Below are 16,398 nucleotides of genomic sequence, written 5' to 3'. Positions count from 1 at the left end.
CGAAAAGCTAGCCGTGTGCTGAATTTGTGTTGTACTACAAAGCCTCAGAGTCGCACCATGTTTTTAAATCAATGTTTATTTTGAGTTTGAATAGTTTTATTGAATGGCACCAGTTACAAGGGACTATTGGAGAGAAACAATATTTTATACTGACTTGTACAGAAGGGTACACCTACAGTACAAACATGGATTTTGGAATGGATCAGACAACAAGAACTGGATTTGGCACATGGATTTATATATGTCTATATATTAACTTCTATATATATGACGTAATTAAACAAATATCCAATCCCAGGATAACGATGCAGACTACAGAACACCACCAGACATGGATATGCACACACACTCATTGACCGGGAGCTGACGGGGGCAAAGGGTAGATCAATATTCCTTCAGTTGTGACGAGTTACTTTCATCAACCTCATTACTATGACAGGGTTTTTGACCAGGAATGACATTTAGGTAGCCAATTGTGAATAAATCTCTTGATACCGATCCTCAAAACTGAATGTATCACATACATTTAAAACATGGAGTAGACAAAATAACAAAACCACCTCACAGCAAAAGTTCTGTAAGAAAACACGATGAAAGACCTCAGAAATGACTCCAAACATGCCTTTGACACCACCTTAATGAAAACATTTAGGACTTGTCGTAGGTTTGTTCCATAATGCCATGTGGGTGTTTCTGTTATTGAGTCTATCCCCGTGTATTACATTTCAACACAAGAATCGGTGCTTCAACTTCCACAGCACCACATTGCATTTGCATGGCTGTACCTTCACTGCTGCTTTTCAGGGACGGAGCAGCTGTTTCTGATGTGTAAACCATGGATGACAGTCACACTCATTCATCAAAAGTCACACATCCGGCCAAAAACTGCAGCAATCTCCCATGAAGTAAAATAACTTACATATGTAAACAGGACACGGCCACTGAAATGTAACATTAAAGTCCGGTTTGTTGGAGGAAACCTTCAAAGACAAATTAAGATATTAAGACTGCAGGCTGCCCAGTGTGCATTATGAATAGTTTCAGACAGATGAACACTGTTTTTCCATCTTGGCCTGGGAGATTTAAGGATGGAGCAGTCTGAAGTACAGTTGTTAGGGATGTTGAGTCTTTTGTTCTCCATTCTTTCATCTTTGTCACTTTGGTTAACTGCAGAGTTAGGATCCAGGCACAAGGAACAATCTGTCACTTAACAATGAAACAGCGGAACAGACATCCACACAAGAGGTCTCGAAGGAAAAACGGAGTTTCATCAAATTTTGTCAATGAATTCAAACAGTAACCAAGTGTCTCAGTAGGCAGGTCTTCGTTCGACAGAAATTACCAACAATTTGGTACGTGTTTTTTTATAGAAACAGAAAGGACATCCTTGACTTCCTTTTTGTCGGTTTTTCATACACAAGTTTGTAAATCGCATCATATTTGCTCTTACAACTGATTATTGCTCCTTGAATAGCGCTGCCTTTTTCTTTTTTTTTTACTGTTGCATGTTCAGAGAGACCACTGAAGCTACATAATGCTGAATAGATGTATGAGAAACACCTTTAAAAGATGTCCTGCTAACCAGTCAGCCTGGCTGTACTGGCCAGTCAGTATAGAAGTAATAAATATGAAGTATGAATATACACAAAAGTCAACCTGCCCACCTTGCTCCACCCAGTTAGTGAAAATGTGCTTCTTTGCATTGCTATTTATTGGACGTAACCAAGTTACAAATTATTACTTGAGATAAATAAGCTCCTACACTCTATGCATGAAGGTTTATTGCCAATTTAGCTCTAATGATGTGATATTTCCTCCAGCATCTTGCTGAGAAATGTTAGTGCTGCTTCCTCCACCACGGATGATTGAAGGATAATGAGCTACAAGAGTGGACCCAGCCACAACGCCAAAGTGCGTGCTACTCTGTGGTCAGGACTACAATTTAGCGAAAGAGTGATGCGCTCGGATTACACTGGAGCAAACAAAGGAGGCTGCACCATCGGGCCTTCAGTGGAGCAGCTGCAGGTGCTGGGAAGAGAGTGTGGCATTTGAAACAGCAGGCCAAAAACAAGCAACCCTGTACAGCCATTAGAGTGATGAGCCACTGAGGGCCTTCCATTCCCAAATTATTTTATAAATCCCACTTTCATTGAACCTCTCATAAAGGCCTTTGATATCCCATATTCTCTATCTTTCTCTTTTCCTTCCACCAAGTCCTTCTGGTCTTTTGGCAAAATATGTTTTGACGTTTCCACTCCTCTCGGTCCAACCACCTTGAGTCTCGTCTCCATTCCCACGTACAGACACAGTAACTCCTGCACTTGGTGCAGGAAGTAGACATGCAATACAAAAAACAGATTTTACCCAGAATCCAGCAGCCGTGGCAATTATTGCTTCCTAGAGCCGTAAGGCTGAAGAGTCTAGAGCCTGACCGACCGATTTAAAAGCATGTATTATTTATCAATATCGGTTTATTGGTATCTGCTTTTATATTGTGGCCGATAAGTAAGGGAAGGAAGTCATTATTGCACATCATTTTTTAAATAATGAGCACGAGGTGCACCAGAAAACGTCATCATTACATACTGCAGTTTGTCAAGCAGACTTCCACCAAATACTTTGCATTTCCGGCCACATTTAATTGTTCATTCTTAATTTAATACTGATCAAATGTTTGTTTTTGTTATCTGCTCATCTTTTTTTCATGAATTGTTTGATCAATGAAACGTCAGTTTATAGTGAAAAGTCTCCATTATAATTATAATCGTTTTACATCCAACCTACAGTCCCAAACTCAAAGATATTAAATTTACAAAGATGAACAACAGAAATCAAAAATATTTTGTGTAAAACTGTTTACTTGAAATATGGCAATTAATTGGTATCAGTGTTTGAAGTAATTGTTTCCACTGTAATGTTGCTCCCTACTTTTTCAGAATGAATTCTAGTGTAAGTTTATAGGTCAGGGGTCACAACATGCAGTATCGGTCAGGCTCGCTGTCACCTCTCCAAACTCTTCAAGTACAATAAGATATGGTATGAATGAATGATGAAAATGTGCTTTTGTATTATTTGGTATTTGTGGTGGCATAATGATACCTCCAGACTTCATGCTGTACAAATACACGTTCATTAAAATGATCATTAATATTGCACACACACTGAAGGCTGATTCACTGCTGGTGGAGTGGTGAGGTGTGATCAGTGTTGAGTGGATCTGGATAAAAACCCTGTTTTTTAGTCCCCACTACCACATTTCCATAAATGCTTCTGACCTTACTTGAAACACAGCTCTAAAAAAGGTATAATTTAATCTTCAATAACAAAATAACATTTCAGTTCTGTTAAAATATACATGGAAAACCTGTCAATATATATTAGGAAAGAAACTCATTTGTACAAAAAGTACATCAATATTCTTATTCTAATAATAATAATAATATAGTATGTTACATAAACCTAAGAGCAAGGTTGATATGAAACAAATAAAATGATAAACTCTTCATGAAAAGAAATTATTGAAATTCATCGAATTTCAACTTGTTGAAAAATACAAATCAAATTTAAAGGAGAAATAACAGAACAACAGAAGAAATGAGCACATTAAAATGTACTTAATTATTTAAACCATATGAGAATTTCACATCTATCTAGACTATCATTTATTGGTGCCAGCAAATCTTTGCTTGTCCTGAATATTTCTCTCACCACATCTGACACTACTGGCTCAAATAACACTATTGGTACTTCTTTATTTAACAGTATGCCGAAAAGAAATCATAGAAAAACAATACTGTTCTTCATGAGTTTACTTTGTATACCAAGGTCTACTTAAGCTAATTGTATATTTAAACAATCCACAAAATCCAGTCATCATCTTATTCTTTAAAAAAAGGCCTTTTGTAATCGCCTGCTCTGTTTCGTGAACCTTCACCATTATTCCCTTCAAACTGTTAGTTTTCCTCCTGCTGAGGTGTATATGCTGTTGTGCTGTTTCTAGTTGACTTATGATGGGGATGAACCAATATCAAATGATATTATACTCCTTTTCCTCACATAGACTTTACACCAAAGGGCATATCTCTAACATAACTCACTTCCATCTTCCTTTTCATGACAAATCAACTTCCTCGATTGCTGTTCTTCTGTTCTCATTTCCTTTTGCAAAATACATGTTTGAAAGCAATAAATAATAATGAAGGCAACTTTCAACCATTGCAATGAAGTCTTCTGTTCTTGAAAAATAAATTGTTTAAACTTCTTCAGTTCTTTGATTTCAGGATACTTTTTTTTCTCCTTTGTGTTATTTGAAAAAATAAAAATACCTGAAATGAGTTGAAATAAAAAAATTAAAAAATGCCAAAAAGGTGTCCTCTGGATTTGTAGAAAAAAAGAAGAAGAAGAAAAAAAGAAAACAAGCAAAACGAGGAGGTGGTTGGGTGGGTAGGGGGGTTAACTCAAAGTGGAAAAGGGGAGCAGAGATCCTGGCCCGGTGTTACCAGGAGTGGTCCAAGCTGAATGTCTGTGAGAGGATGATGAGAGAGGCACGGTTCATGTTGGGACGAGGCTGCCCTCCATCACTCCGGAGTCCTAACCGTCATCTCAGACCCCCGAACGGGCTTACGAGCTCTACGGCCTCTACGACCTCTACGACCTCGCTCTCACTTGTTAATGAGCAACCCGCCCACCCAGCGGAGCTTGCAGGCAAACCACCGCCTGAGGGGACAAAAGTATTCGAAATGGAACTGCTCAAATTCGGGGGTCTGGCGGATATCACGTAAAAATGCAATCTCAAGGTCGGACTCGGTGAGGATGATGAGGAGGAGGAGCAAGACAAAGAGAAGTCCAATGGTCACAAGGAGCAAACGGAGGACACTTAAGACAAATTTATTCACCTGTTCCACCTCGCTGAGAGCCGAGTCCCCCCCTACACTACCGTCCGCACCAATATCACCCACTTCCCCGCGCATGGGGGTGCCTGCCTCTGACTCTTTCTCCTCCTCGATGCTGCAGGGCGCCCCGTTGATCTGGTGCGAGACGGCCAGCTCCGTGCTGTGCTCGGCCACCGGGGTGGGCAGCACGCTGTCGGACGGGCTGTAGGCCTCGTCCGAGATCACCGCAGTCCTCTCACTGGTGTCTGCGGCCTGGCTCCGGGAGCGCGGTAAGAAGCATTCCCCGTGGGACACTGAACGCACCGGTGTCGAGTGAGCACTGTCACGCAGACACTCCAGACCTTGTGTGGGGGTTTAGGGAGGAAGAGGAGGGAAACAGACAGGAAGAAAAGGACTATTACACACATTTCACAGCATGAAAAATAATGTGTGACAAGATGTGGCCATTCATAATCTACACTCGTGTGGCCTTCACACTATATGACTGTGGCTGCAAGTCTAAATACTAAGAGGTCTATTTTGCCATTTGTCCAGCAGCGGTCTGACACACTGTCAGCACCCTGAGAGCAGAAATCTGATCCCCAGAGTCCAGTAGACGGGGACTACAGGGAGGGGGGAGAGTATTGTCAAAAGCTGATGTGCTGTTGAATAATCATCTCTAATAGAAGAAATCCTCATGTTCCACTTGCACTGGAGGTGTAGACCTTATTCAATGAACAAAGTGTTCAAGGATACTTTACACCGAGCCTGCTTTATGATGAAGATGCACTTTCAGAGCCCAAATCTCCAAACAGGCTCTAGAGTTTACAGCCCTGATCCCACTTTGAATATTACATTCCTCAATGTATACCTTTGTTTTAAAAGCTTGTAAGAGAAGAAAGAAAGCCTGAATGCTTCGAGAAAATGTACAACCAGGCTGCGTGCATTGTCACCAAGCAGTTACATTATCTTTCCTTATTGAATCAAATGGAAATGAAAAGGTAGGCAAAAGGATTTAGCCTACAACTAGGAGTGCGCTATCAAGAATACATCTTCTTTTACAATATTTTTTATCTGATATTGTGAGAAAAAAAAACTATCTTTCTCGATAAACAACATTTTAACAGCTTATTTCATCTGATCAAATACCCCTAAACAAAATCAAGGTTCATCACAAGATTGATACTAAAATCATACAGGATTAAAATATTGCCATAAAACAATAATGCTCATTGACTAGCAGCATTGTCAACAGTGGTCCGATGCAACTGTAGATGTTAAAGACAAATATATACCGACATGAAACTATTCAACAATATAATGCTTTACACATATTTACTGCTACTGTAAACTCTACTCTTCCTTCTTCAGTAGAAGGATCAGAACAGCATGTGAACGCCTCACTGCAGGGTACGCGTCAGTGACGTTGAGCCCTTTGCTGGCGATATCACATTCTCCAGAGAGTCAAAGGGGCAACATTACACCTTCACTTTAAAGAGAAGGGATTACAAATCAGCTTTTGATGAGGAAGCAAATCATGAAAATAACTTTTTATTAAAACTGCAGGATCAGTAGAACCAATTGTGTCCCGTGTGTAATCCCCTGCCGACATCAAACTCCTGTCAAGTGACAAGAAGGAGGCATGCCAGTTGGGTGATTGTCAGTTGCCATCTTTACTCAGTGTTGATCTGCCTCATCTTATCCGACATCATGCTTACAAAGAGGCAGCAAGCAGAAAAATAATTGCTCTAAAATTTGAAATTCCCATGTTCATGGCTTTTAATTTGAAACACTAACTTTAAAACGAATGCTTACCAAACACATTAAACTTCTTGAAATACTGCATGGAACCAAACATAGCTGCTGTATAAAGAGTCCTCCAATCTAAAATCAACTGAAGTCCCTCACAAAAACACGAAGAAGCAAACCTCCAATAGGCACAGAGCACCACAGGAATGGAGTCGCTCCCTCCGCGCCAACATTGCTGAGGCGGATTTAAAATAGAGAAAGCCATTGGCACTTCCATTTAAAGCATATCCCTGATGGGCTCAGTGATGTTTACCTGGAGGGCTGCTGGGCTGAACGCAGGGCAGCGAAGTGCCAGGTAGAGGGGAGCCGCTGGCAGACTCCTCCTGCCCCATCAGGGAAGGGTAAAGGGGCAGGACGCCCAGGGCCTTGCCCAGCATACGAGGCCCCAGGCTCAGCACGCGGACCGTTACATCCCGGAAGCAGTGGTTGACCATACGCAGGTGGACGTTCACCCGGGTAGTGATACGGATCAGACACTTAACCATGGTTGCGGCGTGCTTATCCCGTCCTTATGGTCCCTGTCCCGGAGTCCAGGCCACAGTCTCGCCGTGTGTGTGTGTGTTAGGCCGCGAGGTTCTGTCTTAGTCGCGGTTTGCGGAGAGGAGTGCGTGAGGCCAAACGGCAGCTTTCTGCAACAGTGCTACAATCGTCAGCATTGGCTTGGCCTGATTTGGCTCCACCCAGGCCAGTGACATACATGGAGTAGAAGACTCAAGCTATTTTCAACTGGGGTATTAATACCAGTGTAAGACACCCAGTCAGCACACACTGGGGGTGGGAAGCTCATATGGCCCTCTTGAACCCAGAGAAGAAGACCCTCAATATACACAGTACGCCTGCCTCTAACCTCCATGTACCTCATCGTAGAAACACTCACAGCCTGGACTTGAAAGGCAGAGCCAAAGGGTCTCACGAGTAGATTTTGCCCAGAGCCATACAGGACATGCAGAGGAAAGAAGGCCACTTGTTCTGGGCCAATAGCCTGCAAGTGGGCTGTAGGAGTGACTCTTGTTGCCACTGTGTTCACACACCAAATACACAACAACTCAAACACATCCACAGCTCTGGAACTCTTCATCGTTGCAAGTTGAGCACTGACTGACGCACACACCTGCATCATGTCCCACTGCATGAACTAGGCAAAATGGCTCTCAAGTTACAGCACGTGTGTATGTGTGTGTGTGTGTGTGTGTGTGTGTGTGTATGTTTGTTCTCGTACAAATAAGAGTTCACACAAATAGGACTAATGGCCCCCTGATCCATTTAAGATTCCATACCAGCCAGTAATTACGCATTATCCACAATTATATCTGAAGACTGGGATCGTAATTTCTTCGCAAACCACAAATTACATGTTTCAGTGGCTGAGGTTGACGTGTAAACAATAGCATACTCACTGTGAGACCTCTATTGAACACATTATGCCTGGTAAAAGGTTTGCCAGGAGCACTTCCATGGCAGGTGGGGGATTTGTTGCTTACTGAGGTCTGTTGAAGCACGGGGAGTGAAGCTACGTTCTTACCCTCCATAATAGATATGTGCACAGCTCTGCGACGCGTGCGCGGTACACTGGCGAGACGAGGCCCTTGGGTGATGGATGGACAACTTCTGCTGGGCACGAGGCCAGCCCTGCAGAGACAAGCAAAAACAAAAAGGCTCAAACGTCACTGCACACAGAAACAGCTCCGAGCAGAGGTAACTCATACTGTAGCGAGTAGGTGCTGCTTAAATAAAAGACATCTACAGTCGCTTGGTGCCTAAGAAAATGGAAGAAAACTAACCAAAAATTGTATTGAGGGCATTCTGACCTCTCCTGAGTTTACAACTCTACCTGTGTATTTCTGGAGGTTCGCGTTTGATTTTGGCACTCTGCTCCATCACCTCTTTTGCCACTCGTCCACTGTCATAAAGCACAGACACGATGCTCAGGATGAGTTACACACACACACACACACACACATTACCAGGCACCCTGGTGTTACCCAATACTATGAACGACATCACTGCAATGGAGTACAGTGCATGAGCATCATGATTAAAGTAAAACGGTGAATTCAGCTTTGAGGAAGTGAATTACCAGCAGTTAGACAAAATGCATACACAGACTTGCAGGCAAGAATATCAAAATAAGGATCATGATTGGCCCTTCAACAGTAAACTCAACATTTAACTGACTGGGCTTATGATATTAGTTCATATACAGTCTCCGTATAGCCTATGAATTGTAAATGTTGAATGCAATATACCTCAAGTAGTTTTGTTTTTTTACATCTTAGGGTTTGAGATATCCATTTTCTGATACCATCCCGCTTAGGGAATACAATAGGAATTATTCAGGTTTGTGGATTATCACACGAAAATTAGAAATACATTTTTCAATGCTGAGCACAACAAAGAAAATTCAATTCACCCCCAGAGGCCAAAATCTCAGCGACAGTATATCTCAAAATCTGAGAAATTAAAACAAAACTATCATACCAAGCTAGATGCCATTAAAGATAAGTGAGACATGTTTGTTAAAATAATAGGGTGAACTGGTCCTTTAGTAGAGGATGCTATTAATATATGTATACTACAGGTTTTTAGCTCATACAAGGTGATAATGCCTTCATGTTCCCCTCTGTGTCCTCTTGTGAGGTGTCAGTCCTATCCGCCGGGCAAAAGTACGCTGATGTTACAGGACAGGAGGCCAGGAGGCCGCGTCTTCTGGGAAGTTGTGGGAACCCTACTCTCCACTTCCAGCGGGGGGTTCTGCAGTGTCCTCCCTTCCCTGTCTTCAGTCATACTGTCTTGTCGTGTACTCTACCTGAAACGGAAACGGCTGCCCTTGAAGAACAGGTTGCTGCTGGACACCGTGCGAACCTGACTCGACTTCTCATGCCTGAGGGAACAAGAACACACAAATGAAGCCGACTGCAGCAAAACACAACAAAAAACAGAAACAGAAAACTGTTATGAACTTATATACGATATAAACAATATTCCACTCAATATTGCAACAATATGCTTCTAATATGATCTGTTGAAGCTTGTATATAATGCTTGCTTTCTGAATCACAGAACAAAGCAGAAAATAGGATCAAATACCCTACTTATACATTATCCATGTCCACTCCTCGCAGTATAGGTGCTGCATCCTCGACACGGCTCCATTCAGTATGTTTATATTGTCACAGTATGTTAGACATTATGTTATATGTTTCATTTTGCCTTCTAGAGATGTGTGCTTCTCGGAAAGACATCTAGATCACATGTTCTCTTTCCCTTTAGTTCCCAAGACTCCTTATTAAAGAAATATTTTCTTAAGTGCGAGGCTGATAAAATATGATCAGTCTTCCACTTCATAGAGTCATCAGAGGGACAAATCATATTAACTACAATACCTCTGCCCTTCTATTTCCACCTGCTAACCCTCACGCACCCTTCATCACCTGAGACATCAGCCAAAAATAAGAAGAACATTGGAGTTAAATGAAGGAAGAAATGTGTGGACTCACTTATAAAATGCTTGATTCTCCACTCCGCACTTCCAAAGGTGCTTGCATGCCTCCGGTGTGGGTGCAAAGTACGCCAAGATGATCTTTTTTTCCTGCACGTTTGAAATGACAGAACGTGCAGGAAAATATAACTAACAGCAGTGCATGTAGAGAGTAGTTTTATATCTTAGATTTGTTCCCACATCAAACAATTCATGCTCTCACCTCCTTCTGATTTGCATATACATGGAACGTCTTGCCTTCAAACTTCAGTTTGGTCAACTCGTTCCTGTCCAGGCGAAACAGTCACACATACAGGAAGCAGAAGCCGAAAGCCACAGCTTCTTTAAATATTCATGACAACCACTTTGAGATCACGTAAACAGTCACGGTGCTCTGTGTTTGCCTGATAAAACAAATAACTGATAATATTCCCTGCAGACTGGTAATGGAGAATAAGGGAAATCTGAATGCTACAAAACAAAACCTGTATGAATACTGCAACCGTAAACCGTCTGTCTTCATTATCGTAACAGGAGCTTTTTCAGTTAAAAGCAAACAGACAAAACCCTAAATGTTAACTAGAAATACACCACAGTGTTTACATTATCAATTAATCATTAAAACATTTTGCTGATTCAAATGCGTGGGTGTAAACGGGTGTAATTAGCCATCTGTGCACATGCTAGCCGTTGTGTCTTTGTTGAGTGTGACTGTACAACCAGTTGTAGTGCTCATGCTGTTTTATTCAGAACGCCCTGCATATAGAGCATGTATGTCAGATCAGGTGAGATTAAGGCCTGCAGTACAGGGTTTGTCTATTTACATCCCGCAGAAGCCAGAGGAACTAGTGCGCTGACTTTGGCTCCACATTCGGACAATGTCTCACATTTGGCTCACCATTTGAGAAAATGAACCCTCTTGTTTCCCTGAAGCACCACAAAACCAAACGGTGTGAAGGCGAGGAAAGCAGGGTTCCCCGACACATCCTGAAAGAGAACGGTTTGAAAATATAACTTCAACGGACACATTTAACATGAATAACACGGAGATCAAGAGACTGTTTTTTTTTTAGCATGTGCTGTATGTACCATGAGTTTCAATGTTCATGTTGGACAGAAATGTTTGCTAAAATAGTAAATCAGTGCTTGCAAAATACCTTGCATGGATGTGGATCAACACCATATGTCTCCAGCATCTGGGCTTTCTGGAGGAAATTTCGCTCTGATGTTTCAGGTGTTTGCCCGCTGAGGGAGAGCAACAACACACAGAACAGCTGTCAGTCCACCATGGGCAGAAACAATGCAACACACACATTTTTAAAAAGAGAAACCAAAACAAATGAATACAATTGTTTAGAAAATTACTGAATGCTCACTTCAGTTTGTCAAGTCAAACTGAAGTGAGCATTCAGAGAGAAGCGCTGTTCATTTGAGAGAGAAGAAGAAACCACTAGTGGGCAGCAGCGTCTCATGATGTTTGTCATTCTGCTCCTACAGCATCAAAACGGATTCTACCTTTATTGTGTCTCACTTTACATCATTAGCAGCTCATTTACATGACATTAATAAATGACTTATTTTAGCATCTGCCTCTGAGAGTAGTGTGTGTGTGTGTGTGTGTGTGTGTGTGTGTGTGTGTGTGTGTGTGTGTGTGTGTGTGTGTGTGTGTGTGTGTGTGTGTGTGTGTGTGTGTGTACAGTGTACAGCTAAAGGTACATAGTACCCAGAGGTTTCATGAGCAGATTACTTTCTTTTGTCCCAGGAGGCTGAGTGGTTAATGTGTCAGAGCGATCCACCGTCCTGACCGGGCTGCTTGGTGACCCGGCCACTTCAGCTTGGTTCACACAAAGGCCGACCAGAACCACTTCAAATTAATCAGAAGCTATCTTCATAGCACACACACAGTTAGTTGTAAAGCAGGTGTTTAAATAGAGCACATCACAGCAGTCTCTACATGTACGTGTGTGTGTGTGTGTGTGTGTGTGTGTGCATGGGCCTACTCTGTCTGATCAATTTCATTACTGTGCTCTGTTGCAGTTGAAGCTTGGGCCAGGAACCATCAATAATAACTATAATAAAGGGCAGTTTATGGTTTATTAGAGTGGAGCAGAGAGCGCTTCTGTAGACCAGTGTACGTAACAGCTTCTCTCTGCTATCTGCTCAAATAAGTGACAATAACCTGTCTGGCCATTCCAATACAAGAAAATGAAGCCGTATTACTGCACTTAATTACATAAATGTCAGAGCCAATCTGCTGTTTGTTCAGCCGTTATAATAGCGTTATCTTTAGGTATGTGAAAACAAGAGATATTGATGGCGCAGTTATTATATTGTGGCACTTACATCAGCTCTCTCTTGTGTATGTCTGAAATCCGGCGCTCCAGCTTCTCCGAATGTTTAGGGAAGAACTGGAATTTGGAGCTGTAACCTTCAGGATGCTTCCCAGGGTCGTAATTTCCGATCTCCGCTGGAGGGAGGATCAGAAAAAGAGAACTGTTCACAAACATTCACAAACATAGAGGGCACATACGTTCAAACGATGCCTACAGCTTTCAGCACAGTGCTGCTTTTGCAGGGTAAACATACCCATGATTATCTGGGTTCCTTCATGCCACACTGCACTCCCTCAGATGACCCTGATGATTTCTCTCTGCAAGGAGGAGCTGACCAGGCAGTCCATCTTTATTTCATCAGCCCCTCCTCCAGAGGACCTGCCTCTCCTCAATCACTGTGCATTCTGTTAGCTGTGCCACCATACCTGATGTGTTGATGTGTGTTGCGTTTATTCACGTGTGTGTGGTGAAAATAGATGACTTATGACCATTTCAAAGATTTTATAATCAAACGTGGTATCTTTTTTTTTTTAAGAGTGTGCAGGTCACTTAACTAAAAACTATTGAAAGTAAAAAATAAAAAAAAGCCTTTTACTTTGTACAAGAATCGATATCAATATGAGAAATCACAACCAATGAACATAATGCTTACTACACGTTTAAAGGCATTTACAATCTTGTGTGAATAAAAAAAGAGAAACACTGGCAGGTGGCAGCATATTCTTTGAGGACCATAATGATGTTCTACATTACTATAACCTAATTCAGCTTCTTCCACATACAAATGTATTCGCTTGGCTGATAGCATGAGACTTGTGAACTACAGGGCATGGTGAAACAGAGGTCACTGAACACCGAGCGAAGCGGCTCAAGTCATTTCCATCTGTCACATCCCGTTACCTTGAAGGATGTGTGCAGCCAACATGGCCGCGTCTGATGTTTTACACAAGAGACGACCGTGGTAGAGGTCTCTCTTGATTTGCAGGAAGACAAGATATCTAAAAGGAAAGGACAAAAATCCCGTCACATGATCTGACAGGTCGGCTTATGAGAATACTGATGATATTCACTCAGTCATCCAGTTACATTTCTCAGAGAAATGCAAATACTGAGGAGGAGCACTCAAAGACTGTTGAGTTCATGTTCCCGATGGGTGGGTTGAATATTTCTTTTTAATTTAGCTGAAATGAGGGTTTTGTTTAGGGGAAAGGAGGGTAGAGGCCCTGAGGGAAAGCTGCTACTGACGCTGTGCTTCTCTTAAAGCCTCCAGCCTAGTTTCAGACTCACCCAACCAATCAGCTCCTGAAGCACGACATATTTTCTGGGAAAACATCTGAAGCAAATATCACGATGGTGATGATGACGATAATTATTAGCACTTATTGGAGGTGGGCTTGTGAAAAGTCTTACTTTAAAAACCTCCCGGATCATGAAGAGGAATTCATCTTGTTGTTTTTCACAATCAGCCAACAGACCTGCTTCTCTTCTCCACCGAGGGCATTTTCACAAAGGCTAACAATGCGATTATGATATGCATTAAAAAGCTGCTGACATTCCCCACATTGTTTCTCTGCAACACACCCGTTTGAAGGTGCAACGAGTATAAGAAATGGGTAAAAATTCATCCACCATTTAGTGCTGATGGCTGTTGATATTTTGACTGTAATACAAACATGCACTCACAGACATAGCACACTATTTCACCTTGTGGCAGCGGGGGGTGTTTAGGCTTGGCTGCAGAGTGGGTGGAGCGGGGGTGTGGTTCAGGGAACGATGTCTGATTGTCATCAGCTGGACTGATTGGTAATCAGATTGGTAATCAGTCCAGCTGATGACGATCTGTGTTTGTGTATCTGAGTCTGTCTCCATAAAGGAGCTGGACAGACGGAAGATCGAGAGGGTGGAGAGCAGAGACACAGTCTGCAAGCCTAAGAAAATGAAAGTTATTCTGGAACATCACTCTGGCTGCTCATTCTTTGGTGCTTAGAGGGGAACCTATACTGGTGAAGGCTAGAAACCTGTCACACACCTTTATGGTGCATGGTGGAAAAATGTCCTCTTAATTTGAAATCCCTTTTTTTGACTACAGGGCCAAACAACCCTGATGAATTTCTGATGTTTGTAAAAAAGAAAAAAAGCCATTGTTAGATTATTGTGTATTGTCTGTATTATAAATAATCAATACAATTCAATAAATTCACTACATTTTATAATAATCAGCCAAAATGTCCCATGTGTTTTTCCCCTTCTTTGTTTGAATTTAATTAAATGTTTTAGTGGGGCATCTTGCTTTTGTGTGAATTGCATACAAACTGTGATGCTATGGTGAGGGCTGAACGTCTGTGTGTTTCAGGTTCAGTTCTGGTGGCTTCCTGGAACGCTTGAATAGCACGGAGCCATCGTTAATGTTATTACTGTCACAAAAGGTCTCAACATATTCTATTGAAAAGCTGCCTATTTGTTGGTGTCTAAAGACTTTTCATTATTAAATTAACATGCATACCCGAAAATATCCTTCCACAATATGATGAGAGGGCGTACTCACTGAATGAGCCTTGTATGTGATTGATTATGTAACCTTTCCCTCCCTCTGCGGTCTGCACTCTGCAATCTCATCATAACGTGTCACTCTCTCCTCCTCACCCCCAACCTACAGCCCTTCATTCACCCTGCTTTTTTCCTTTATACTCTCCATCAACACTTTCTGTGTAGTGAACATTACATATGATTAAACTTTAGAGAGAGAGCGAGAAAACCTACTCTCCCTCTACTGTCGTCAGTGATGAATGCACAGATGTACCAGCGAGCCACTCTTCATTATCTAAAGGCAGTGTCAACTCAGTCACCTTCATGCTTTTAATTAGACATGTTTACCTTTAAGCTATTTTATCAGAATCCCATTGAGGAAGAATTTGCATGGAAGGAAATGTGTGCCTTTATACACTAAAAGACTCTTGAAGGCATTGACATTGACATTTCTTGCTGCTTCACAACTCCTCTTGCAAACTGTGCGCTGTGTAATATGTATCATAACATTTTAGACGGTAAAGTACTCTGGCATTTTAATTGTACAAGCCCAAGAATAATGTTTTCCAAAGACACATGTTGCCTCTATGTAAAGATGTTAGAGCACAATCTGTACTCCAGGAAAATATGCTTTTCACCAGTTTGTTAAATGATGGCAGGCTTTCTTCCTTACTTTTAAACTGAAACAAGAAGGTACCCCGTAGCAGTATGGAGTCATTATGAATCTGAAGAGAAATCAACAAAAGCAGTTCATACCGAGTGATTTCCTCCTTTAGATAAGCGGGCTCAGGAGGGTAGAACTTGACTCTCAGACACATGGTGAACGGAGGCTGACCTGGAGGAAACGCACAACAAACATTTAAGAAACAGACAGGAATCCTTTCATTGTAAGAGATGAAGCATCTTCCACAGGAGGTTAAAGGAGACAGCGTTTCTGTTTTAAGATCTATTCATTTAAGAATTTTCCCAAATCAAAAAGCTTATTAGAGCAGAAACTAGTTGTTTGTCTTGATCCGTCTTCTGCTATTTCTCTTTGTGGATATTTATTATGTTCTAGATACTCATTTAGCGAGATATTTTATTCTATTTTTAGGGCCCGGGGAATCTGTTAATCAATGTGAATCATACCGTTATGAATAAATTGTCGTAAGAGTGAAAACAGAAATTATTATAACGAAGTATTAAAAGCATAATGTTCTCCATGTATCAAAAGTACTTGAGTGTTTTATTATATTACTAGATTATTTTTACTGCAGCAATTGCAGTATTAGTTTGCAGCATGTAATGCTTTAGTTGGAGTAAAAAGTGCAATACCGTTGTCTCTAAAATGTTACTGGAAAAAGCCTAAAATGAAAGTAGTCCAAAGAAAAGGAAACTTAAA

The 16,398-nt window shown here is 41.5% G+C and overlaps 1 protein-coding gene across 1 annotated transcript in view; it reads right to left on the bottom strand.

Moving 5' to 3' along the window:
* Positions 1-56: 56 nt before the first annotated feature.
* LOC130195149 (FERM domain-containing protein 5) overlaps positions 57-16,398 on the bottom strand; it is a 54,075-nt gene continuing 37,733 nt past the window's right edge. The window contains exons 4-14 of the mRNA XM_056416483.1: positions 15,774-15,852; positions 13,392-13,489; positions 12,502-12,625; positions 11,316-11,403; positions 11,057-11,145; positions 10,382-10,445; positions 10,178-10,269; positions 9,487-9,561; positions 8,512-8,580; positions 8,203-8,309; positions 57-5,233 (exon numbers count right to left, since the gene is read on the bottom strand). Coding sequence (XP_056272458.1) covers positions 4,662-5,233; positions 8,203-8,309; positions 8,512-8,580; positions 9,487-9,561; positions 10,178-10,269; positions 10,382-10,445; positions 11,057-11,145; positions 11,316-11,403; positions 12,502-12,625; positions 13,392-13,489; positions 15,774-15,852 — 1,457 coding nt within the window. The 3' untranslated portion in view covers positions 57-4,661. The remainder of the gene's footprint in view (positions 5,234-8,202; positions 8,310-8,511; positions 8,581-9,486; positions 9,562-10,177; positions 10,270-10,381; positions 10,446-11,056; positions 11,146-11,315; positions 11,404-12,501; positions 12,626-13,391; positions 13,490-15,773; positions 15,853-16,398) is intronic.

Source organism: Pseudoliparis swirei, chromosome 6, assembly GCF_029220125.1.
Source record: "Pseudoliparis swirei isolate HS2019 ecotype Mariana Trench chromosome 6, NWPU_hadal_v1, whole genome shotgun sequence".
NCBI lineage: Eukaryota > Metazoa > Chordata > Actinopteri > Perciformes > Liparidae > Pseudoliparis > Pseudoliparis swirei.
The sequence above is the reverse complement of the archived record's forward strand: the minus strand, read 5'-3'. Positions and strand labels throughout refer to the sequence as shown.